Source organism: Haliotis asinina, chromosome 13 (genome assembly GCF_037392515.1).
Source record: "Haliotis asinina isolate JCU_RB_2024 chromosome 13, JCU_Hal_asi_v2, whole genome shotgun sequence".
NCBI classification, from domain to species: Eukaryota; Metazoa; Mollusca; class Gastropoda; order Lepetellida; family Haliotidae; genus Haliotis; species Haliotis asinina.
Window position 1 is genome coordinate 46,463,759 of NC_090292.1, and position 26,164 is coordinate 46,489,922.

At 42.1% G+C, this 26,164-nt stretch overlaps 1 protein-coding gene across 1 annotated transcript; it reads right to left on the reverse strand.

Annotated features, from left to right (window-relative positions):
• Positions 1 to 305: 305 nt before the first annotated feature.
• On the reverse strand, positions 306 to 25,672 carry LOC137259821 (uncharacterized). Its single transcript, XM_067797439.1, has 9 exons — positions 25,476 to 25,672; positions 21,841 to 21,943; positions 20,873 to 21,036; positions 19,884 to 19,995; positions 14,518 to 14,636; positions 9,215 to 9,253; positions 6,593 to 6,701; positions 5,278 to 5,396; positions 306 to 2,936 (listed from the first exon to the last, which is right to left on the reverse strand). The coding sequence occupies exons 1-9, from the start codon at positions 25,510 to 25,512 to the stop codon at positions 2,857 to 2,859; spliced, it is 882 nt and encodes a 293-aa protein (XP_067653540.1). The 5' UTR covers positions 25,513 to 25,672; the 3' UTR covers positions 306 to 2,856.
• Between the last annotated feature and the right edge of the window lie 492 nt (positions 25,673 to 26,164).

Genomic DNA, 26,164 nt, shown 5'->3' on the forward strand with positions numbered 1-26,164 from the left:
ATTAGTTACAGACCGCCGCCATATTGCGGCGTAAAACTAACTCATTCACTCATATCCTGCAAGAATCAGTGACTGATTCGACCCCAACCTTTAAGTACATGTCCACAGGCATACATTGTATAGTCAAGGCTTGTTGCATTTTATGTAATTTACTTATGTATAATTGGGTGTTATACCTTCTAGATTCTATCAGTAAGATGAAATCACGGTTTTGAATTAAAACATAGGATGAGAAGTGGTGTCAGAAAACAGGCCTCGGTGTTACCTGAAATCCCAAGGTGTTTGAAAAACCACAAGATATTGTATTGATCAGGAGCATGATTATTTTATGATTATTATTGTTGTTGATGTTAACAAGAGCAGTTCTTATACAAATGCGACAACGAAAGTGAGTCCAAAATTACTATATATTGTTCATATTTGGTTGTTTTGCTGTAAAAACATTATGTTATCTTGTAAACGTGAAGACACTGCTCTCGATTCCGTCACAGAGTAACAATTAACGCATCCACGGATCTACCTCCATAAAGTGCATGTAGTTTATTTATTTAACTGATTAGATCATTGTGCAAACTGTAATTAATACGTTTCCCAGTCTTGAATGTGTTCAGTGTTTGGTCTTCCTGTAACCTCCCCGAGTAACATGCCTTCGGTCCCCAGGCGGAAAGAAGACATGATTCCGAGAAGGATATCCAGCTTTAAGTAACTGCGTTAGTGAAGCTCGAGCAAACGTAGGTTTTCACAATGGTACCTTTTCTTGACGGATAACAACTTTTAGGTTTTGAAAGATGATAGTTTCTTAACATATTTAGCAAAGTCCGGAAAATGTTCAAATATAATAAAGTTGATAACTGGATAGATTTCCCCGAGGTGATTTAAAGATGCTGTTATTTACCAAAATTCCAACCAGTCTATGGCACGGTCATCTATTTCTTTAAAGATTTCATTTTACCTGCGAAATCACATCTCCATATTCAATTACAATACTAACTTCCCCCTTTCCAAATTGCTATCCTCAATCAGTTAACGATCCTATTATAACTGTGTGGATAAATCACAAAAAGATTGAGCTCGACGTTGGAAATTCACTGCCTTGTCTCTCTACTTCCGAATCTCGGTCTCGGTCTCGGTCTCGGTCTCCTTTTAGCGTGTATGTAAACGTATATGTAATACAGCTTATTGAAATAGCTGAGACACAGAGGTGAAACGCAGCCACTGTAGACTTCCTGGTAACAATCGCGACGCTTATAAATTACTCCTAATAATGGATTATTAAAATATTCCACCGTCGTACGTGCCAGAAGGTAGTGTTAGATCGGTGGCCGAACGTGCTTCATTGAAATAGCTGAAATAGCAATCTCTGATTGAACAAAACAAAATGTATGTCGTATAATTATTCCATTCGTTGTCATTTCAAAACAAAATATCTGCGACATTCATACCTTCAGTGGGCACAATGTGTAAAGAGCATACATACGTGTGCGTTGCTCTGCGTTGTGATCCTTCTGCCTGTTTGGTTCCCACGGACGGATGACAGAGACGATATGAGAACAACGAATCTAACCATGACAAAGTAGATACTTCACTGAACTAAAAGGTTTTTATTAAAATTAACTCCTGAAAAATCTCTTTTAGAACATCTGGTTTCAGATGATTGCCTTTACAAAAATAAAGTAGGTTGATAAGACAAATAACAAGTTTTTGTTTGACGCATGCTTGGCTTTTGATATGTGCCCGCATTTAGTTGTTCATGTCACTGCGTATCAGATACTTCCGGAAACTCATGGAGTCAGTCGGTGGGTGCATGGTGGGTGGTGGTTCACCATGTATGAAATACTTCCAAACTCTCAGAGTGACTGGGTGAATGATTTAGTTGAAATGTAACAAAACATGGCAGCATTTCATCCACTATGAGATATATACATATATATTTAGATAGTACAGATTCCTGTCTTCAGAGGACACTACACTGACAAGGTTGTAGGAAATTCTGTTTGGAATGAACCTGACAGCATATGTTACTGGAATTTCAATTCGAATACAGAAAAGGGAAGTTCAACTTTTAAAATTAGGAATAAGAATTTCTTTTATAGCTAAGGCAGTATCATTCCATGATGACCTTTTCAAATAAGTACTGACAGTCAGGGTAGGTGTAACCTATGTCTTTTTTATGACGTGTAATTTACTGATTCAAACTCGCTGTCATACTACTAGATCGCGAATGTAAGATCTAACCAGAGTTTGTAATGAGACAATGGGATGAGAACTGATATCACAGATCTTGCCATTGTGTTACCACAAATCCCAATGTGTGTGGGAAACCATGAGAGGAGGACGTCGCATTGTTGTATATTGATCTTTTTAAGACCAATTCTTAACAGCCTAGAGGCATAAGAGTTAGTCTTGAAATCTACATTGCGTATATTAAGGGTGGTTATTGATACTGTCAAGGGCGGTTTATATTGTGGTTGCATGGGCTGTGAAGCTGTAATATTTTCTACGTTGTGAATGTGCAATCACTAAAAGATATTGTACATATGAGTGCATACGCCCCAATATATAGAATACAGGCCAAAACGTTGTGAAAATGTGCGATATTGTGTGAAATGAACTTGTGAATACTGGACTTGATCTACGACTGAAACCGATGCAAGGTATAGTTTCACTTTCAAATGCTGGGAGAAGGTATAACTTTAACTAAAATTTTTCGAGATATGTGTACTGACAAGAGCGTTAGGTGGTCTGCCACAGATTCTGCTAGCATTCGATTTTAATTTCTAACAATACATTATTGTTTGAGGGAGAATCTGGGATTGAACCCCCAAAACAGCACCTGTAATTCGATCAAGTGACTATTCACAACAAACGTCTGATGGCCATGGTAACCGATGCAGTGAGAAGTAATAGCGAGAGATCTATCGACTGTAGCCCGACACCTGCAAACAGAAAAGAATACATAATAAAACATAAAACAGCAGAGTCATATACACAATTGTATGGAACTCTCTGCTGTCTCCAAGTGCAGCTTTCTTCTCTGTGTATACGGTATGTAGTCAGCATTTTGAGCCGAACCTTGGATAACTGGAAGTACATCTCTTCAAATCAATTTTGACATGATACCACCAACTCCTTGTAGAATATTGATAATATAAGTTGTTCAGTGGTCACGAGGGGGACATAGGATGATGAACCCTTTATGTTTTTTTACGAAGAGATAAGCCTTGAGGGACCTGTGAACAATGTTTCTATAGCACCTCAATGTTAATTTTGAACTGTTTCAAGCACGGGTGTTGGATCATTATAAGGAGTACAAGAGTTAGGCATTAGTCTAATCAGTACTAACATAATGTACCAAACGGGTCCAAACTGTTCAACATTTCTTGCGGGTAACACAGAAAATGTTATTTGACTGTAAGCGGGGTACATTGATTGGATCAGCCAATCAGAAAAAAACCCATTTATGTGTGAGGTAAGATAAATTATCAAGCAGCATTGATATGTCCTTGATTTAGAGAAAAAAAAAACATCTCTGTGTATTGACAATGGCATTGAATTACTATATGTTGCATGTACATTTCTTTACTGCGATACGTATCGCAACATTAAGTATTTGACAGTGAATGACCGCAAAAAGCAAGTGCAGATCCGATTTTGTGCACAGTTGGGTAAAAAAGTATATGTTTTGGTTCCTGCAACAGTTATCTCAAAATTGGGTTTGACAGGCAGAGATTCTTTCTTTCTAGTTGTATTAATTTACAATGTACAAGGACTGAATGAAACAATATTATTGAGTGTTGTATGCAGCCTGGTTTGTTAAGAGATATAGTATTCCCAGAAATTATTGAGAATCATGTTGCGTCATGTAACTCATTACGTTTATTAACTTCTGGCGTTTTACTTACATAAACATGTTAAAACATCATCCTTTTACAGTCTCAGTCTTGTTTTAGTACTTTGTTAGACCTCCTCGCTCAGCAATGCATGCCTGAATACGCCTAGGCACACTACCCATCAAAGTTTGTAGGTAATCGTCTGACAGGGTATCCCAATATTGGACCACCTCGGCCTTCATATCTTCAATATTTCTCAGTCCCTTTTGGTTTATTCTGTCCTTCATGACTCCCCACACATTCTCAATTGGGTTTAGGTCTGGGCTGTAACTGGGCCAGTCTAAAACTTGAACATTTTCGCCCGACAACCACTGTTTTGTGTAGCGCGCAGTGTTTTGGGTCATTATCATGTTGGAAAATCCAATCATCTTCATACAATGTTTGTGCTGTCGGAAGAAGGTGACCATTTAGGATGTCAACGTATCTTTCTTTTGTCAAGTTTCCCGTGAAAACACACAATGGCGTCACTCCGCGAGCCGATATGCCACCCCACATGTGAAACTTCGGGCTATGTTTTGGTCGCTGGTAGATAGGTTTGACAGTATCTTTGGTCCAAATTTTCACACAGTTAGGGAAAAGCCAAACAGAACTTTCATCCGAAAAGAAAACATTATCCCAATCTTGATTTTCATGAGCCCGACACCAGTTTTTCCTTTTGTGCATCTTTCATCAACGGCGAGGGAATTTCACGTTTTTTCACCCAATTAAGTCTCTGTAATTCCTGCCTAACTGTTTCATTGCATACCTGAGGACTTCCTCTGCTAATCATTTCATTTCTGATGTTCTCAACACTTTTCAATTTGCCCCTACTCACAATCTGCCCAAGTCTTCGGCGATCCACAACACTGAATTTCCTAGGCCGACCTGCCCCTGCTTTGTGCTCTATCCCGGTTCCTGTTTGAATATTCTTCAAACTTCTGTAAACTGTAGACAGAGGAATACCATGTCTACAAGCTAACACTTTAGCATCAGCCTCACCCCTTTCAAAATCATCTAGAATGAGCTTTCTTTTCTCTCTTGCTGTAAATTCTGCCATGTCAACACAGGAAGCCGTCTGCTCAGACAAGGGAGATAACTCTTGACGTAATGAGCTGCCTTCTAAGCCTTCAAGAGTTGTCTCCCTTATTTAGTATGCTTAGTGCATAGTGAAAGCCCTTTTTCCAATCTTAGCATCATTAGAAAAAAAACCCAAAGATTTTCTCAATAATTTCTGGGAACACTGTAGTTGGGCAGGTGAGTGAGTGAGTGAGTGAGGGTTGGGAGCGAGAGAACGATCGACTTTGGAGCACGCTGACCGACAGTATGCATGACATTACTGGCTACTTTCCACGCTGACATGGCTGCGACAGTGCTTGTGACATAGGGTGCAACTTATGGACAACTGTACCTGAATCACAATGCTCCATCTCCTCGTCTTTGTAGCGGTTGATGAATGAACGGAACTGGCTAGACACGGCGCATTCCTCCTTGCTTTCGTCGATGCATGTGTTCACAAGTTTAATATTACTGAAAAATACATGTTACAAACGCTAATGTTCGCAAGTTAGTATGCTGACCTGTGGACATACGGCAGGCGAATCATCTACACACTGTGATATGGGACACATTTACGCAATCACGTGTGATACTGCGGTGTAATTACGTGTGGCACTGCTTCACAATTACGTGTGACACTGATACGTAATTACATGTGACACTGCACAATTACGTGTGACACTGCTACACTGCACAATTACGTGTGACACTGCTACACTGCACAATTACGTGTGACACTACTACACAATTACATCTGACGCTTCTGCGTAATTGCGTGTGACACTGCACAATTACGTGTGACCCTGCTACACAATTACGTGTGACACTGATACACTGCACAATTACGTGTGACACTGCTACACAATTACATCTGACACTTCTGCGTAATTGCGTGTGACACTGCACAATTACGTGTGACCCTGCTACACAATTACGTGTGACACTGTACAATTACGTGTGACACTGCTACACAATTACGTGTGACACTGCAACACATGTACATGTGATTTAATCATAACATTGTTAAAGTTAAAATCCAGAATCAACATATTCACGTGAAGTCTTCCTTGAATCGTTCTCCAGCAGGGAACAATTACAGCTTAAAAGTGAGTATGGTTTATGCAACATTCTAGCAATATCAAGGCGTGGAACACTAGAAACAGGTTACACACTGCACTCAAGTTGGGAAATCAACCCGGTTTCTCAGTCTGACGGGCGAACATATTTACCCACCTGTTCCAATATATCAAACTTAAAGATACATCCAGTGACGCTCATATATCAGATGAGCGTCTAATGTTTGGGAGATGCGATCACTTTACCGCTAAGATCGCTTTATACAATGGCACTCGGCAACGCCCACACACCTACTGCGTGTGTTGTACAAAACATCTTCATCGCTGTGTAAGATGGCGCTCAGTCACGCCTACATATCTGCAGCATGCTGTACCAAACAACCTGAGTGTTACGACTTTCGTAAGTCCATGTTAAAATATGGAAATTACGGTCACCTTATCGTTACGATCACTGTGTGCAACGGAACCAGGCCACGGCCATGCATCTATGGCATGAGTAAAGTATGGGAGTTACAATCACTTTAGCCCTAAGATCGCATTGTACAACGACACCCAGCCACGCCCCCACTGCGCCATGGCCGACGTACATACGTGCAGAATGCCTCCTTGTCCTCAGGAGGGAGACCCAGTGACTGGCCCTCCCCTGTACACCTCATCAGCTCCACGCACCCAGGGGACGACAACGCCGACAATCCATCGTCTTGAATTGAGAGAAAAGCAAATTTAGAAAAAACACATGTCGTATTCCCACTAATAAGAGCCCGGGCGTTTATATTTTCAACGGAGTAACAGACCCGGAACCTATTAGAGCTCCGGCCTTTATTGCACTCACTTGGTCAGATTACCATAATTTTTCGCGAATTGCTCTATTCCCGGTGCTTATTAGAGGAAATACGGTTTACTTGGTTGACATGTCATCGGTTTCCAATGGCGCAGATCGATGGTCATGTTGTTGATCACCGGATTGTCTGGTCCAGACTCGATTATTTACAAACCGCCGCCATATAGCTGGAATATTGCTGAGCGCGGCGTAAAACTAAACTCACTCACTAATGATAGTTCGTTAAGATACTGTTTACTGGATGGCGCGCTCACTTAAACAAATAACGTTTTAGCACAGTTATTCCATACAATATTTTTCATTGTACCTTAAAGCGATTTTACGACTTACTCGTTTCCATAGCGAAGTTATATCATCACGGCTGGAGAAGGTTTTATACGCGCATGAATACAAATCAGCTGTTTGAGGTCACAAGTCCTGTCTCGGTGGTTTTAGTATCGTGGTCCTTTTAAAAGTGCAATATGGGTAACAATGTAATAGTATTACAACATGCAGTAATGAAAACATCGACTTCAATGCCAACGAAGTCGAACAAATGGCTACTGACAGCACGATCAAAGGTCAAGGTCGTCAATACTGATGTCATCAAGTGCTTTGTTCTATGACGTTTCTATATTTATAAAAATAGGCTCAGTGACCTCCGTCGTTTGTAGTTAGCAGTAAATGTTTCAACACCGAAACCGTTGTTTGTTTTTATTTCGTTAGAAATCCAATCCATTTTAGCTATGACAAGAAGACAATGTCATCAATACAGTTCTGCTCCGGAAAAGAACACCACCACCAAATTCAGTAGAGGTCAAACATGTTGCCATGGAAACGCAAAAACTATAATTCACACTCTGGTGTAACCCTCAAAAGTCACACCCAGGGATTTTGCGAACATAGCGAACATGTGTACCAAGTTTGATAAAACTAAAATATGGGATAGCATGTATGGTCCTTGTAAAGACCTGCCAATGACAAGATGACATTCTCATCATGTCATAGCCATAGCCTAAGTCATGTTTCCATGGAAAAAATAAACTTCTGGGCCTAATCCTCAAAGGGATCATGCTTGACTTGTGTACCAAGTTTGATGAGGCTAGCATGTATAGTCTGGAAGACCTGCCAAGGACATGACGACATTCTCATCATCAGTCATAGCCACAGCCAAGTCATATTTCCGTCGAACCGTTAAAAATAGAACTTAATTCCGCAAACGCACATTTAGTTATCATTCTTGATATGCGTAATTAGTTGGATGAGGCTAGCGTGGATAGTTTAGGAGATCTGCTCCGGACAAGATGGAATGCTCTTAGTCACAGCTTAAGTCACATTTCCATGGAAATCGCAAAAACTATTTATATCGCAAAAATTCACAGCTGTGACTAAGGCACATCTAGGGATCATACTTGACATGAGTACCAAGTCTGCTTATGGTACCACGCACATGTTGTGGAGATATTTCTCAAGGCATTATCATTTGCAGACGACTTGGTCTTTTCAACTAACACTCCTTCATCGAGCTGTTACTGCCCTGAAAAACAGCGTTACCCTTACTGTACCGGTGAACTTTAATTAGGCTTGTGCTATAGTTAGATTACGTGAGTAAATGAGTAAGTTTAGCATTACTCTGCACTCAGCAACATTCCAGCTATATGGTGGCAGTCTCTAATGGATCAAGTTTGGACCAAGCAATCCAGTGATCAACAACATGAACATCGATCGATCTAACTGGCATACGATGAAATGTGTCAATCAAGTCAGGTAGTCACCTCTCAAGACGATCAAGTTTTACTGAAGATCAGTTCTAACCCGGATCTGTACGGGTAATTTAGATTAAGAGTTCAAGAAGGTAGTGCCTAATTAGCTTTTTCAGCATAGTCTACACCACGAAACACAATGACCACGAAACACAATCAACACAATCACCACGAAACACAATCAACACAATCACCACGAAACACAATAACGTGACATTATCAGTGGTGATACCCATACGATTAAAACGATATTCATTGCGATACATATACAGAAAATCTTACCTAAGTATCTACTGGCATCATTTATATCAATCAGAGTAGATGAAGTGAGAAATATCTAAGCTTGATATATTTGATATCAGAGAACACAAGCGTGAGATTTTATTTATCACCAAAATTCACTCTTTATTCCTTTTCAATGACAATTGTAGATCTCTGAACACGGCACTGCCATGAGGCTTGCAGTGCAGCGATGACAGCGTTGTGACGTCATCAAATTTATGACGTAATAGCACTGTGAGTCATGTAATTGATGTTAAACATCTACTGCCATATAAGCAATATCTCCAGTGGAACACATACTTGAATATAAAAGGACACGTGTAGGCACCACCAACAAACTTTACTTACCCAGACTTGAAAACAAAGATGGCAGCACAGTTTTATAACCTGAAATAATGAAGGGCACCACAAGCCAAATCAAGATCACGAAAGCCGAAACTGAACAACATAAAATCATGACAAACTGTTCCGGTTCGATGAACATGATAAACTGACCAGGTGGAATATTAACTAAAGGCAGAATCCTTTTTATGAGACCGATTATGTCAAGACTTTGTCACGTTTTGGTTTATATATCACCATAAAGCTTGACACACATGCACAGGCAACTCCATTATTCACCTATAACATGAGAACATTGGGTCTAAACAAGAAACGGCATCAAACACCATTGTCAAACATCACATGAACTTGAAACTCCCTGTCTTGTACACCTGTCTGAACATTTATTTATGCCTTTCGTATTTTTCTATCTAAAACATCTAAGGAAGGGAAAGTAAAATGCATGTCTGACAATTTAGGATACCAAGTCATGATCATCGGATTCTGGCATGGGTAAGGGGCGCAACTCTGAATGATGAATTGTTCCAAATTAGGTCCCTATTTCTCAACCGTAGGTCCAAGGGCCGTTGTACCAGTCAGACGATCATATGAGTTTATGGTGCTTAGACATAACATGGTGTATACAGCCGCTTTCTGTAGAAGCTTGCCATTTTCTGCTAATTGATAAAAATTGATTAATTAATCGACTGATTATAAAATATGTCATTTTCTGCATGAACTGGTTATTATCTGTGCACGGAGACATGACAAAGATGTAGATGGGATATATACTACCGACAAGAAATAAGGGAACTAATGAAATAATAGCGAATTTGAAACTGCTTTAAATATCCACTAAATCAATTTTAGGCGTCAAGTTCAATATCTGGTGTTTCCACCATGTTGGGAAACACATTCACGGCACCTTGATGGCATGCTGTTAATCAATTTCCGGATGGTTGCCCGTGGTATTGCCCGCCATTCCTCTTGGAGAGCTGCACCAAGGTGGGCCAGGTTGGCGGGTCCTGGGTCCCTGGCGTACACCCTTCGACCAAGAACGTCCCAGAGATGTTCAATTGGGGACAGGTCTGGAGACTTAGAGGGCCAGTCCAATGTCTGGATACCTTCTTGTCGGAGATAAGCGGAGACAATTCGGGCCCGATGTGGTCTGGCATTATCATCTTGGAATACAAAATTTCGGCCGATAACTCTAGCCAATGGAGCCACAACAGGACGCAATATTTGGTCAACGTATCGCTGACCAGTCATGGCTCCCTTAATTATGAGCAAATCTAAACGTCTGTCATGTGTAATCCCACCCCAAACCATGACACTACCACCTCCATATCGATCATGGTCAAGAATTGCTGCTCTGGCATATCGCTCCCCGCTCCGACGCCAACAACGTTTTCTGCCATCTGTGAATCGTAGGCAAAACCTTGACTCATCAGAGAATATGGTGTAACGCCAGTGTCGCATAGCCCGTCCCTGATGCTGCCTAGCCCATGCCAGTCTTTGGCGCTAATGGTGAGCTGAAAGGGTGACACCCTTAAAAGGCCGTCTTGCTTTCAGATGAGCTTGATAGAGTCGGTTTTTAACGGTTGAGGTTGAAATGCGTCTTCCAGTGAGTGTGCGGAATTCTCTATTGATGGCAGGGGCCGATTTAAACCTATCGCGTATCGCGTAGAGCAATTAACGTAATGAGACCATCCTGTCGTGGTGACGTTCATTTTGGTCTACCACGCCCAGGTCTCCCCCCCCCCCCCCCCCCCATCCCCACAATTATCCATTTTGTTGCTTCACCGAGATACTGCCTCGGAGGCATTTCTGTCAGTAAGTGTCAATCTCTATTGAATTAGTGATTGCGACTTCTCCAGTACATTTACAGGAGTTAACTTCTGTATGCACGTGTAGCACGTGCTGGGCATGCATTATGCGAAATTCCATTGTCATTGGATGTTGCGTTTGGGAGATACGTCACGATAACGGACCCTGTCACAGTCAAAGTCATCTACATTCAATTTCTTGGTTCCCTTATTTTCTGTCGGTAGTATATGATACCTACGAAAGCCTAATGCTGCCACTTTTGTAGCACAAAATATTTTTTTTCAAAGACAGTTCTCGTTTCTTCAAATATTTACTCGTTGCTTCGAGTATTTTTTCGTTATTTCAATAATTTTCTCGTAACTTCGAGTATTTTCTCGTTATTTCAAATATTTTTTCATTGCTTCGATTAATTTCTCGTTACTTCGAGAATTTTCAGTCAAAAACTTGAAATTTCGAATATTTACTCGTTGCTTCAAGTTTCAGTCAAAAACTTGAAATTTCGAATATTTTCTCGTTGCTTCGATTTTATTTTCCTTAATTTCTAAGTGTGATGAAGCTAGCATGTATATTTTAGGAGATCTGCCCCGATCAAGATGGCATCCTCATAGTCACACACACCCTACAAGCTACACCCTACACCCTACACCACCCGAGTTTCAGTGGTCATAAAACAAACTTTCAGTTCAATAGGGAGGATGCGCACCCTTGTAACCGCGGTATCTTCCCACAAAGCAGACCTCACAAAAGACAGACCGCTTAAAACAACACACTTTAGGGTTGTTTGCATAAGGCTTAATTAAGCTGATAATAATAACATGTGCCCAGATATGGAAACTATACTTTGTTTTAATTCATGTAATGAATTATGATTTTTATATTAAGACTTTTTATATTAAAAGTGCTTGAGAACATTCTCAGCTTCTCAAGCAACTCAGTTCTCGACTACTTTTCACTCTAATTGCAAGTAAACTAAGAAAGATGGAAATGTGTTGTTACTATACTCTGTAGTGACTGGTAGAAGAACAAACAATTTGATATCATTTGAAAAGGCACAGTGTGTCATATATTTGGATAATTTGAGAGTGAGTGGTTGATAATCACATTTCATGAGAAAAATACATGTGCGGGTAGAGGGATTCACACTGAAATATTTTGTTGAAAATGATATTCGTTGTTGTTCGACAAGTGGTGGGCATATTAGTAAAACATGGAATTTGTTACATATGGCTTGTTTACAAAGATTACAAAGTTTGCTTTCTTTCAAACCATTCAGACAGCGCCCTGTTTCCATTGGTAACCTATGATTTGTTGTCCTCTCAGTGAAATTCTACTTTGTAAGGTTAATTTAAGATAAGGTTCTGGAATAACTTCAATTTCATACATTGTGAAATGAAATCCTTTTGATGATTGAGTATTGCTTGAATTCCAAGATTGAACAGACTGTATACTATGTACTGACTCCAAGTGAACTCATTCATGGAATAGGGGTGGAGAGCATGGCTGAGCTAACTGGTGTACTAACTGAATTTATCTTACAGGAGGTCTGTCATTTTGGAGTGAACCGCAAATAATACTTAACTGTGAAATGATACCATATATTCGATAACTTTGAGGATTTGACTGAAGTCAATTTGCTCAAAAAGCATACCATTTTGGTATGAATATCAGTACGAATTGGTTTGCTTTCAGTCTCCACATACAACATGTGGCGAAGCAGTTTTCTTGAAAATATTAAATGAACAATTTCAATAACACTTAAAGTTTCATATGGCCAGAGGTCGTATAACCATTTCTAAACCTAATGTTGTCTTTTTCATCAGGATACATACCACAATTTTCAACGACACAGCTTAATTAAGCCTTGTGCAACCAACCATAAAATGTGTTGTTTTAAGTGGTATTTCCTAAGCATATTTCCTAAACTATTCATGATAACTTCATCAGACTAGGAACACGTATCAAGCATGTTAGATAGGTTTGCCATTTGGGGTTTAAACCCAGATATGAACCTTTTGCGGTTTCCTTCCAAATGTGACTTATGCTGTGGATATGAGGGTGTCATGTTGTTCGGAGAAGATTTCCTTAAACTATACATGCTAGCTTCATGAAATTTGGCACACGTACCAAGCATGATCCATAGATGTGCCATTTGATGGTTATACTCAGATATGAATTTTTTTGCTGTATCCATGGACATGTGACTTAGGCTGTGACTATGAGGATGTCATCTTGCTCGGAGCAGATCTCCTAAAATATACATGCTACCTCCATTAAGCTTAGAAATTAAGAAAAAGGAATCGAAGCAACGAGAAAATTCAAGTTTTTGAAAGAAACTTGAAGCAACGAGAAAATACTCGAAATTTCAAGTTTTTGAAAGAAACTTGAAGCAACGAGAAAATACTCGAAATTTCAAGTTTTTGAAAGAAACTTGAAGTAACGAAAAAATATTCGAAATTTCAAGTTTTTGAAAGAAACTTGAAGCAACGAGAAAATATTCGAAATTTCAAGTTTTTGAAAGAAACTTGAAGCAACGAGAAAATACTCGAAATATCAAGTTTTTGACTGAAACTTGAAGTAACGAGAAAATTCTCGAAGTAACGAGAAATTAATCGAAGCAACGAAAATTTTTTTTGAAATAACGAGAAAATACTCGAAATTTCAAGTTTTTGAAAGAAACTTGAAGCAACGAGAAAATACTCGAAATTTCAAGTTTTAGACTGAAACTTGAAGTAACGAGAAAATTCTCGAAGTAACGAGAAATTAATCAAAGCAACGAAAAAATATTTGAAATAACGAGAAAATACTCGAAGTTACGAGAAAATCATTGAAATAACGAGAAAATACTCGAAGCAACGAGTACAAAATTGAAGTAACGAGAATTGTCTTTGAAAAAAAATATCTTATGTTACAAAAGTGGCAGCATTAAGCTTTCGTAGATACCTAAGATCTTAATGTGTACAGATGGGAAGACCGTACAATTTTACCATTATTGCTATATTTCGGAACCTTTCACCTATCAAAATATTTTCTCCACTTTGGGGAAAATATTATTTACACAATAATCTGACTCATCTGCAAAGTAGTATTTATTTCTATAACACATTTTGGGAGACTACAATGGACAGATGTGGAATTGAATGTTTAGCAATACCAGTCTCTAATAACAGGTCGTAGCTTAATTTAAGATCTGGCGGTCTTTATAGGTCAAAGTCACACATCAAAGAATCTCTTTAACTGACTGAGAATGGTTTTACGCCACTTTTAGCAATGTTCCAGCAATTTCACAGGGCAGGACACAAGAAATGGGCTTCACACGTAGTACCCATGTGGAGAATCGAACCCGGGCCTTCGGCGTGACTAGCAAACGCTTTAACTGTCTAACACACACGTACACGCAGGCGTGCACGCAGTCTCTCTCACACACACCCACGCACGCACACACACATACATACATACGGATATCTGTAAAACATGACATGCACAGTGGTTATCGAAGACCTCACCGGAATTACAGAATTGGTCGATTTCTTGTTTTTGAGACGCCAAGAAAGTTCGAACTGCGTCAGGGGCGGTGCACAGCGTTAACGCGGCGTCAACACACTTGTACAGAGACCCTGCAACACTACACCATACAGCATCTTGTTAATGTTCTTGATGCATTACATGCAGTGTTTTCTTAATGTCTATACCCTCCAGGAGGGTTGCTTGTGGGGTCTTTTTTATTAACAAACAAGAGAGTAATTGGGTTGTGATTTCAAAGGCCTTTGGTGAGTGGGTGATGAGTGAGAGTGAGTGGGTGAGAGAATGAGTGGGTGAGAGAGTGAGTGGGTGGGTGAGAGAGTGAGTGGATGAGAGAGTGAGTGGGTGAGAGTGAGTGGATGAGAGTGAGTGGGTGAGATAAATGAGTGGGTGAGAGTGAGTGGATGAGAGAGTGAGTGAGTGAGAGAATGAGTGGGTGAGAGAGTGAGTGGATGAGAGAGTGAGAGAGTGAGTGGATGAGAGAGTGGGTGGGTGAGAGAGTGAGTAAAAATGTCGTTACGCCGTTTTTTGCAATATTCCAGGAAAACTATGGAAGATCGGCGTTATACATAGTAGTATAGGGAATGGGGAGAAAAACCGGTAGCGGGTACACTTTGCTCAGAAGCTTCTGAGTATAGCTAATTCTGCTACCAGCATATATATTCAACAAGACCCATTCGATAAGACCACTTTTCGGCTGCTCCCAATTACTCCCAATTATAGTGTATTCCCAATTAGAGCTATGCGGGTACATAGACATAGAAATATGCCAGGAACCAAGCTCTCGCGAGAAGCATATACCGAGATCCGATCGGGTCGTTTGTCCATTCGGGAAGCGAAGAGGAAGTATCACATATCGCAAGCTCGATACACACGAATCCGAGGTGGTATAGACAAGCCCACAACTCCCGATATATCCGAAGACTTGGAGGCCCTGCTGCAGAAGTGTCGCCCCATGTTGCTTTCCGACCGAGAGAAACAAATCCTGGAGCAATCGGGACACACCTTCTACGAGCACTACCAGATCCCCAAACAGTTTCTCGAACTCTACTTGCTGTGCTTTCGTCCACTAGTAGAAGCCGGCAAAATAGTTGATTTCGTCTACATCTACCCACCCAACCAATTTCGACCCTCGGCGGGCAAACTCCGAATCATTCTCGCTGATAACTGCTATCCGGGCCCCAAGGACAGACACAACCGATGCACCGACTGCCTAGCCACTCTATCGGAACTGCCTGCTCTCTTCGGACCCGACAACTCTACGTGCAAGTGTGGTGCCACCGACCACTGCGTCGACAGCAAGAAATGCATTCTCTGGGAACAGAAAGCGATAGACTACACACCCCAGGAGCGACTTCCACTCGAGGTTCCAGAAGAGATCGAGGTTGGCAGCTGTTGTGTGAATATAGAGAACCTATACGACAACGCCTGCCTTTTCTGGAGTATACAATACGCACTCCTCATCAACAAATTGATGGACCGTTGTACGTGTAAGGAGAAAGAGTCTTGTATCTTCTGGCTGTTATCGGAGAAAGCAGAGGTACCACAGGGGCGGGGTAATATTTGGCATACCCCATTACCCGACTATGGTGGACCCAAGCATATGGAAGTAGCACCCCCTCCATGCAGCGAACACAAAAAAGCTGCGAACGTCCCAGAAGGAGTCTACTTATGCAAAAAGTTTGCTGTAGCGGGACACGAAGGGAAGAACCGGCTGTTATTGCTACTCGATCCCCCGACTGGGGAAACGATTCCAGTCTATGGCTACAAGATACGAGAAACGATTCGGGCTGCCGGGGGAATAGAACGCCTACGGTTAGTGCGGGAACCGTTTCTATGCAAGCTCGGTAAAATCTGCTACTCACCTATATCAGAAAAGAAAGACGATAGAGAAATCGAATTACTGCTTCCAGACATTGGACGAGAATAGGTCCGGCAGCTCACCTAGTATTTTGGTAGATGCAGTCGTGGGCTTACAAAGGACGAATACTTATCTAGGCTAGTTTTTCGTATTCCAACTGCTTTTCGTGGTACCCTACTACTTTTTTCCCCTCAAAAAACAACACTCTACTGCATAATGAAGGGATCCCCACGTTTCGTCTTGGGTGTTTCTACCTTCTCGGTCGGTGTGTGCACTGATTTGCTGTGCTTCCAGGTCTTGTAGACGACCTTCCAGAGAAAAACAGCGGCTAGCGAAAGGTAGGTCCACCTTTGGGCTGTTTCTAGTATCTGCCGCACCTTCTGGATATCCAGATGGGTCTCTTCTTGTTCCTCCTCAACGTTTTCTATTTCCTCTTCCTCATTGTCCTTATCCAGCATCGACAAGATGTCGACCAACAAATTCGTGGTTTGCTCCATATGAGCCGGCAACGTATTCGTGGTTTGTTCCAAACGAGCCGACATCGCTGCAGTTTGCTTCACACTAGCCTCTAGCCTCCCCAAGCGGTTGTAGAAGTCCTGGATGGTGGACACAGTCGGCTCTGCAGCAGGCAATACGCTCTCGCTAGGGGGTAAGATGGCCGCAGGCAATACGCTGCCGGCAGACGTCTCACTAGCGGGAGCAGGCAATGCGTCTGTGCTGGTCGGAGGTTCTACAGCAGGCTCTCGCCATATGTCGTAGAGTCTTGTGGATCCAATACCGAAGCGCTTTTTGACCTCGCTTGCTGGGAGCACCCCTCGAAGGGAGCGTATTTCTTGGACCTTTTCCGAAGACAAATCTCTTCTTGGTGGCATGGGGTGTTTTTCCTGGGAATATATATATACCATACTTCCTACTTGTCTATATAGGAACCAATCCTCTCCCAGGAAACTTCTAATAATGCTTAGCAATGCTTAGTAATGCTTAGCAAATGCTCATATGCTGCAGAGCCGACTGTGTCCACCATCCAGGACTTCTACAACCGCTTGGGGAGGCTAGAGGCTAGTGTGAAGCAAACTGCAGCGATGTCGGCTCGTTTGGAACAAACCACGAATACGTTGCCGGCTCATATGGAGCAAACCACGAATTTGTTGGTCGACATCTTGTCGATGCTGGATAAGGACAATGAGGAAGAGGAAATAGAAAACGTTGAGGAGGAACAAGAAGAGACCCATCTGGATATCCAGAAGGTGCGGCAGATACTAGAAACAGCCCAAAGGTGGACCTACCTTTCGCTAGCCGCTGTTTTTCTCTGGAAGGTCGTCTACAAGACCTGGAAGCACAGCAAATCAGTGCACACACCGACCGAGAAGGTAGAAACACCCAAGACGAAACGTGGGGATCCCTTCATTATGCAGTAGAGTGTTGTTTTTTGAGGGGAAAAAAGTAGTAGGGTACCACGAAAAGCAGTTGGAATACGAAAAACTAGCCTAGATAAGTATTCGTCCTTTGTAAGCCCACGACTGCATCTACCAAAATACTAGGTGAGCTGCCGGACCTATTCTCGTCCAATGTCTGGAAGCAGTAATTCGATTTCTCTATCGTCTTTCTTTTCTGATATAGGTGAGTAGCAGATTTTACCGAGCTTGCATAGAAACGGTTCCCGCACTAACCGTAGGCGTTCTATTCCCCCGGCAGCCCGAATCGTTTCTCGTATCTTGTAGCCATAGACTGGAATCGTTTCCCCAGTCGGGGGATCGAGTAGCAATAACAGCCGGTTCTTCCCTTCGTGTCCCGCTACAGCAAACTTTTTGCATAAGTAGACTCCTTCTGGGACGTTCGCAGCTTTTTTGTGTTCGCTGCATGGAGGGGGTGCTACTTCCATATGCTTGGGTCCACCATAGTCGGGTAATGGGGTATGCCAAATATTACCCCGCCCCTGTGGTACCTCTGCTTTCTCCGATAACAGCCAGAAGATACAAGACTCTTTCTCCTTACACGTACAACGGTCCATCAATTTGTTGATGAGGAGTGCGTATTGTATACTCCAGAAAAGGCAGGCGTTGTCGTATAGGTTCTCTATATTCACACAACAGCTGCCAACCTCGATCTCTTCTGGAACCTCGAGTGGAAGTCGCTCCTGGGGTGTGTAGTCTATCGCTTTCTGTTCCCAGAGAATGCATTTCTTGCTGTCGACGCAGTGGTCGGTGGCACCACACTTGCACGTAGAGTTGTCGGGTCCGAAGAGAGCAGGCAGTTCCGATAGAGTGGCTTCTACTAGTGGACGAAAGCACAGCAAGTAGAGTTCGAGAAACTGTTTGGGGATCTGGTAGTGCTCGTAGAAGGTGTGTCCCGATTGCTCCAGGATTTGTTTCTCTCGGTCGGAAAGCAACATGGGGCGACACTTCTGCAGCAGGGCCTCCAAGTCTTCGGATATATCGGGAGTTGTGGGCTTGTCTATACCACCTCGGATTCGTGTGTATCGAGCTTGCGATATGTGATACTTCCTCTTCGCTTCCCGAATGGACAAACGACCCGATCGGATCTCGGTATATGCTTCTCGCGAGAGCTTGGTTCCTGGCATATTTCTATGTCTATGTACCCGCATAGCTCTAATTGGGAATACACTATAATTGGGAGTAATTGGGAGCAGCCGAAAAGTGGTCTTATCGAATGGGTCTTGTTGAATATATATGCTGGTAGCAGAATTAGCTATACTCAGAAGCTTCTGAGCAAAGTGTACCCGCTACCGGTTTTTCTCCCCATTCCCTATACTACTTACATTCAGCGGGACGAGTGAGCGAGCAATCCAAAAGTCGTCAGTAAATTGTGGCTACTTTGTTACCCATCCATTTCAAAGAAACGCTCAACAAGCAATGTTTATAGTCACTGGTTGTGGAGGTACGAGGTAGAATAGGCCACCAGCAACCCATGCTTGGAATAAAAGGCGACTATTCTTGTCGTAAGAGGCGACTAACAGGATCGGGTGGTCAGGATCGCTGACTTCGTTGACACATGTCATCGTATCCCAGTTGCTTGGATCGATGCCTATGTTAAACACCGTCTAGTCCCACGGTCTAATCTAGTTCCGACTCTATTATTCACTGACCATGTTTTAATTGATTTGTTTTTATCAGCCATAAGCTACATAGTTTGGTTTACGAACTTTACAGTGGTCAGTAAGTTACATTCAGAGTCCGGTTCACTGTTGCTGCTCGCTGAAAGTCCGAATAGGAAACATTAAACCATCTGTAACTAATTGGTCAAAGAATGTTACGACATTGCTGACGATTTCTCGACAGTGAGATGTCAAACGGCGACCATGTCTCGGCTGTTCCGACACTTTGACAATCACCTGACAAAGACGCACCCCTTCACAATAATACACCCAATCAGTTGTGACGCGGTCACGCAATGCATTAGTATTCACTTGATCAGGTCAAGCTGAACAAGCTGTAATAATAAACAAGCAAACAACAAAGAATGACCTACTTGCACGTGTTTTCTCCGCTGAGTGAGGATATGTTTTGCGGCACGCAAGTTGAAACGGCCGAGCAGTTGAGCAGTAACCGTAAATCTTCTGCGTTCAGGCGCAGTGATGTTCCTGATGAATAACACCAATATGATAATATTAAATATATTATTGAAACTCCTGGGTGTCAAGTTTTGAATCTCCGGCTTCCGAAATGTGGAGATTTTATATGCAACACAAAAACAAATACACACTAGAACAAACAGCATGGCTGTAACAGCTGCAACCACAAATACAAACATTATATCTCTTACGTTTAGGGTCTTGGACGAAGATGTGCGGACGTTCGTAAGTGTGTGCATATGTCTGCTTCGACGTGTGTCTCATGGTGCCTGACCACTACGACACTATATCACAGTTCAGTCTGGATACCCAACTGAAATACAGTGCACTCAGCCCGGAAGTGTTTGGTTATCCCCTTGATTCCCACCACCAGGCAAGTTACCAAAAGGTATCAACCTCCACGTATACTGCTAAAGGTGGCTTTCAACCACACGCATAAACAAGCTATAAATTGTAACTGTGGCACTAAGGTAAAATACAATATGAAATGGATAGAGTGACTTAAATGGATGCAGTCTTGAAGATCTTGGGTATTTAAAATTAGTAATGAAAGTGGGACCGTGAACACATCCACGTGTCTGTTTGGTTTCAGTAATATTGTAATATGATGTTCATATGTGGGGAACAGTCTTGTTACGTTTTAAATCTATATCATGTCTATGTGGTGTGTGCATCTGTATGCATAACCTGGCTCGACCTGAGGGAAATTGAGGTTATACAGTTGTGCACAGAACGCGACACTTGTGCAGTTGGAATTCCTGTCCCAGGTACTAAGCAAGGAAGAACTGAACAGCAAATATCAACACACACTGGGTGTAAGGTGGAGTAAATGTGAGGTTGGTCTTGCCCGAACGAAACATCTGAATACGCAATGGCGCTGACTTACCATTGGCGAACCAACTGATAATGTGTTGGAGGCTCTGCGCAATGGCTGGACTACGTTGTGGCAGCTGTCTGGCACACACGTGGTTTATCCAGATGGACAACTTCAGGACACTCTTGTCAGACGAGAGGCAGGAACGGACGCAATGGATGAAATTCTGTAATGCACTGAAAGGTAAATGATAATATTTCCACAAGTGTGAGTGCGTGTGTGCGCGCGTGAATTCACCAGAAGCGGGCTTCTCATCATGTACCCACGTAGGGAATTACACCTGGGCTCTCGGCGTGACGAGCGAACACATTAACCGTTTCGCTACACGAACGCCTCCATTCTACACATGACAACAAACGTCAGCGATATCCTTCCCCAAAGGCGTGTGGTACAAACGTGTGTTGAATGGGGAAGCCTGCTGGTTAAAGTTTTTGCTCGCCACGCCCCCAAACTGAGTTTGATTCCGTACAATCTGTGAAGACCATTTTCTGCCGTGATATTGCTGGAATATTTCTAAAACAGCGTAAAGCCATCCGCACTCAAGCGGATACACAAATGTCGTGACTATAATTAGCTTTTAATTCCAGTCGAAGGTGTAACGATGGAAACACATATCCAACATCATCAATGGGCGCCAATTCCCCCTCCATCTGTCGTGAAAAAATGTAATTGCAGTTGAGGATCCGCATGGCATGTCTATAGTCGCAAAATATGTGATACCATATACATGTCGTCGAGAGAGACCTGTCATGACCTACCCGGAGTGATATCTGACATGACATACCTGTGACCATGGTAGACCTGACATGATGTACCTGGAGAGAGATATCCCATGACGTACCTGGAGAGAGATCTCACATGACAAGGCTGGAGGGAGATCTGACATGGTGTACCTGGAGTCATGTGGTCTTTAGATGACGTACCTGTGAGAGACCTGGCATGACGTACCTGGAGTGAGACCTAACCTGACCGAAACGTACCTGCAGTCAGGTGGTCCTGTGGTCAACGAAGAGAGAGCCGTTGCGTGTGTTTGAGAACATGGCGTCAACATCGGACATTCACCCCATGTCACGTCAATCAAAACTGTAAGAAAACAATCCTAAATGAGACCATCAATTTAGTAGCAACACCCATCTGGTAAGGGGAAGGTTTGAGAGTACTAGGTACCCGGTCCTTCGGTAGGCAAGACAGTGATAAAATCGTATTTGGATTCAACATTCATGTGTACAACTAAACATCAACATCGCTTGTATTTTGTTTTTCATTCTATTTCAAATGGTGACCGCGTTTGACCTAGGAAAGCATGACCTTACTTTTTAATCTGCTTTTGGGGAGTGAATTTTTATATGCCCTGTTGGCCTACGGGGATGTGGCAAATACACTCGAAGAGAGAAATATCGGATGGTATTCGATATTCGAAAATGGGGTTGGTACGAGGCCACAACAATGTATCAGGGTTGGACGATTTTCAGTCAGTGAGTTTGGTTTTACCCCGATTTTAGCGATATTCCAGCAGCATCACGGCTGGGACAGTAGCGATGAGTTTCACCCATTGTGTCCAAGTCGGGAATCGAGCCCGGGTTTTCATAAGCATCTATCTACAAAACTGGGATACGATAACATACATTAACACACTCCTGCAGCAAATTTAAACCATAACGTTTTTCACTCTACAAACACTATGACCAAGAGATTTAGGTTCAAGTTAATAAACATTAATTCTATATCAAGTACTCTACATACCCCCAGTGAAGGAGAGAACATTTACACACATTGACGTAACAAACATGATCAAATAAAGAAATGCAACTGAAAACCGACGGCACATACGATATTTTTCTGTTTTGTTATAGGATTTTAGTATTATATTTTATTATTTTGGAACACATCATCACATATGTATAGGCGTCATCGAAACTTGTGTTCAGAAGTGAGTTTTGGAAATAAAGTCATTTTGGTTTTCTTTTCTTTTCCTTTTTTTTTTTTTTTTTTTTTTGTTCACATTTATTTATTTATTTATTTATTTATTGGGGAGGGGGTGTGTGCTATTGTTTGTTTTTGATACAACTATACGTCTTATCATATGATAATCTCAAATTCCGTTATATGTGAAATGTAGATTCTGTATGTAACATTTTCGAAACTAAAAAAATTGAATGGATGACGAGCAGCGACTGGGAGTAGTAGACTCGTTCGAAATAAGATAGATAGTCATATGTTGTTAGTCCATAAATTGAAAGTGTCCTTATCCTTTATAATTACCTTCCGGTTCTTGAAACCAGTGACGATTAGTTTTGGGAATCGGTTGAAATCCCACAATTGATGATTGCTTCATTACCAACGAACAATCATTGAAAAAAAATTGGTTAGCGTCATTTCTCAGATTTTCCTATCCAGATTGTTATTGCAGATGTGTATAACATGATGCAATTTCGAAGTAATGTCTAATATATCATGAATATAAACTTCCTGGAAACTCCAAGAAACATTCAGTTTTGACTTTCCAGTCAGTGAGGTGAGCTTTCTAAGAAATAATCACGTTTTCAGGCCCTGACAACTTCGAGGATATGTTCCACCATGTGTTTCAAACACTAAAACAGAAGTTCCAAAAACGTTTGTGTTCGATTATGAGAAAAAGTGATCGATTGCTTGGTCGCTTGGTCACTGCGACCAATCTTCGATTATTTCAATTAATCGGAACACCAGTAGTGAAGATCCGAGTAAGAAATGATCTCCCGTGACCCATACTTGTCGTAACGGTATAGTGAGTGAGTGAGTTTAGTTTTACGTCGCACTTAGCAATATTCCAGCTATATGGCGACGGTCTGTAAATAATCGAGCCTGGACCAGACAATCCAGTGATCAACAACATGAGCATCGATCTGTGCAATTGGGAACCGATGACATGTGTCAACCAAGTCAGCTAGTCTGACCACCCGATCCCGTTAGTCGCCTCTTACGACAAGCATAGTCACCTTTTATGGCAAGCATGGGTTGCTGAAGGCCTATTCTACCCCGGGACCTTCACGGGTCTCGTAACGGTATAGGGTAAGGGGGCTTGGTGACTTGGTTGAGATACATCAACGTATCCAAATTGTGTAGGTCGATGCTCATGCTGTTGATCACTGGATTGTCTGGTCCTGACTCGGATATTTACAAACCTCCGCCACATAGTGCTGAGTGCGGCGTTATACAACCAACCTACACATTTTGCAAATAAATGGAATGTAGTTAGTGGCTGTTTTACGACTCAACGAATACACGGTGTGCATGAGTTAAAGCAGTGTCTGATCAACTGAACGTGTGTCTGTGTCAGTATTGGTTCTAAGTTTACAGTATGATCAGTATTGTGTCTCAGGACAAAGTATGTCCGGTACCTCACCGATCTCTCCGACTTGTTAAGCTAAAAGAATACACTTGTAAGTCATGCAAGGTTAAGACCTGATGAAAAAAGTGTTCATCTATGTAACAAATTAAAGAGGAAACTCGAGTCTGCATTCAAATGTCTGGCCAGTGAATTATTTTGTGGGCTACTAACTTTCAAGCATAGCCACAAGGGCTTGTATCGCATAGAAACGGTGTCAGAAACATACACCTATATATATAACTTAAGCCCCTGTGGGCATAGCTATCCCTGCTGGCAAGCAAAGTTCGGAAACTATTTCGCACACTGAACGACAGACTGTAAATTCTTGACAAACTGGACTAACGCTTTGTCTTTAAACATTTATAGTTTTGCTAGTTACAAATAAATCCACTCAGATTGGAAGGAAATCGCCATGAGACGAGACATTCGGCACTTGAACCTGCGGAAATCTAGACTTGCTTCATTTAGGGTTTATTTGTGCAGGCACGGAAGGTCAGGCCGTAGGGAAAATGATGTGGTTCAGGGACTGTGACACAGTCTACATTACAGGATGTGTGAGCGAGTGAGTTTAGTTTTACGCCGCACTCAACAATATTCCAGCTATATGGGGGTGGTCTGTAAATAATCGCGTCTGAGCCAGACAATCCAGTGATCAACAACCGGAGCATCGATCTGCGCTATTGGGAACCAATGACAAGTGTCAACCAAGTCAGCGAACCTAACCACCCGATCCCGTTAGTCGCCTCTTCCGACAAGCATAGTCGCCTTTTATGGCAAGCATGGGTTGCTGAAGGCCTATTCTATCCCCGGACCTTCACGGGTAGCAGGGAGGGATAGGCTGTAGGGAAAATAATGTGGTTCAAGGACTGTGAACTAGAAACTAGAAACCCAGTGTCAGACAAGCCAACATGACGTGTCTGTATAAATTAAGTGTCTGGGGAAATAGTATGACTATCACAGATCTGTTATTGTTGTTTAAAGGTGAATTCAGCAATATACCAGCTATATGACGAAAGACTGTAAATATTCGGACAATCCAGTGATTGAGATTTCCAGCAACAATCTACACAAACAAAATCGCCGAACCTGACAACCGATCCACAATGTCTAAGTGCAATCGAGACGGCACGTAAACATTGAACATGCCTCATCTGTCCTTTTACGAAAAAGAATTAAGATATGGATTATCAAGAAAAGCTTCACAAAAATTCGCCACACATTCTTATACATTCAGCGGTCAAAGCTTACCTGAAAATACAATAAATGTCAAGAGGCGTTTTCGCATCGTGTTATGTGGGTTATCCAGTTGCGTTAGAATGTCGTCTGGTGAAGATGTGCAGTCGACTCTTCAACGATTCGCCTCAGCACGCGTTTCACGAACCGTCCGTGAGATGTACATTGCATGTCTCACCGAGCTTGACAGCTCGACTGGCGTGACACGTGTTGCATTGAACTTTCCGGTGCTGGGTGAAGTCAAATAATTGTGCGTTTGCGTGTGCGTATTTGCGCTATCCTTTTAGGAGATAAACATCATGTGTTGGCCAGTTTCCGGGTGTTATTGAGTATTTGAAGCACGGGAATGCATTTGGAACCGACGGCGTGATGTTTATCGACGTTGTAAACACAAAAGTACATCAAAGGGTTTTACTGTCTGCACTCGTTTACATCGAGTATGGGCTCAAGAGTGAAGAGTCCTCAGCTGGCCGTTCCAGCTGGTTCCCATGGTAGCATCTGGAATTGCTCATTTTTGACGTCATTCTTACTTTACTTCACAATATGATTTGAATGATGTCACCACTGTTGATAATACAAGAAAACTCAGGACCTGTGAAGGTCCCGGGTAGAATAGACCTTCAGCAACCAACGCTTACCATAAAAGGCGACGCTGCTTGTCGCTAGAGGCGACTAAAGGGATCGAGTGGTCAGGCTCGCTGACT

Coding starts and splice junctions, on each gene's coding strand:
- LOC137259821 (XM_067797439.1), bottom strand. CDS start 25,512: ATGCGAAAACGCCTCTTGACATTTATTGTATTTTCAG. Junction 21,037..21,840: donor ACAGGACCACCTGACTGCAG/GTACGTTTCGGT, acceptor TTTACCTTTCAG/TGCATTACAGAATTTCATCC. Junction 5,397..6,592: donor GACAAGGAGGCATTCTGCAC/GTATGTACGTCG, acceptor TGTATTTTTCAG/TAATATTAAACTTGTGAACA.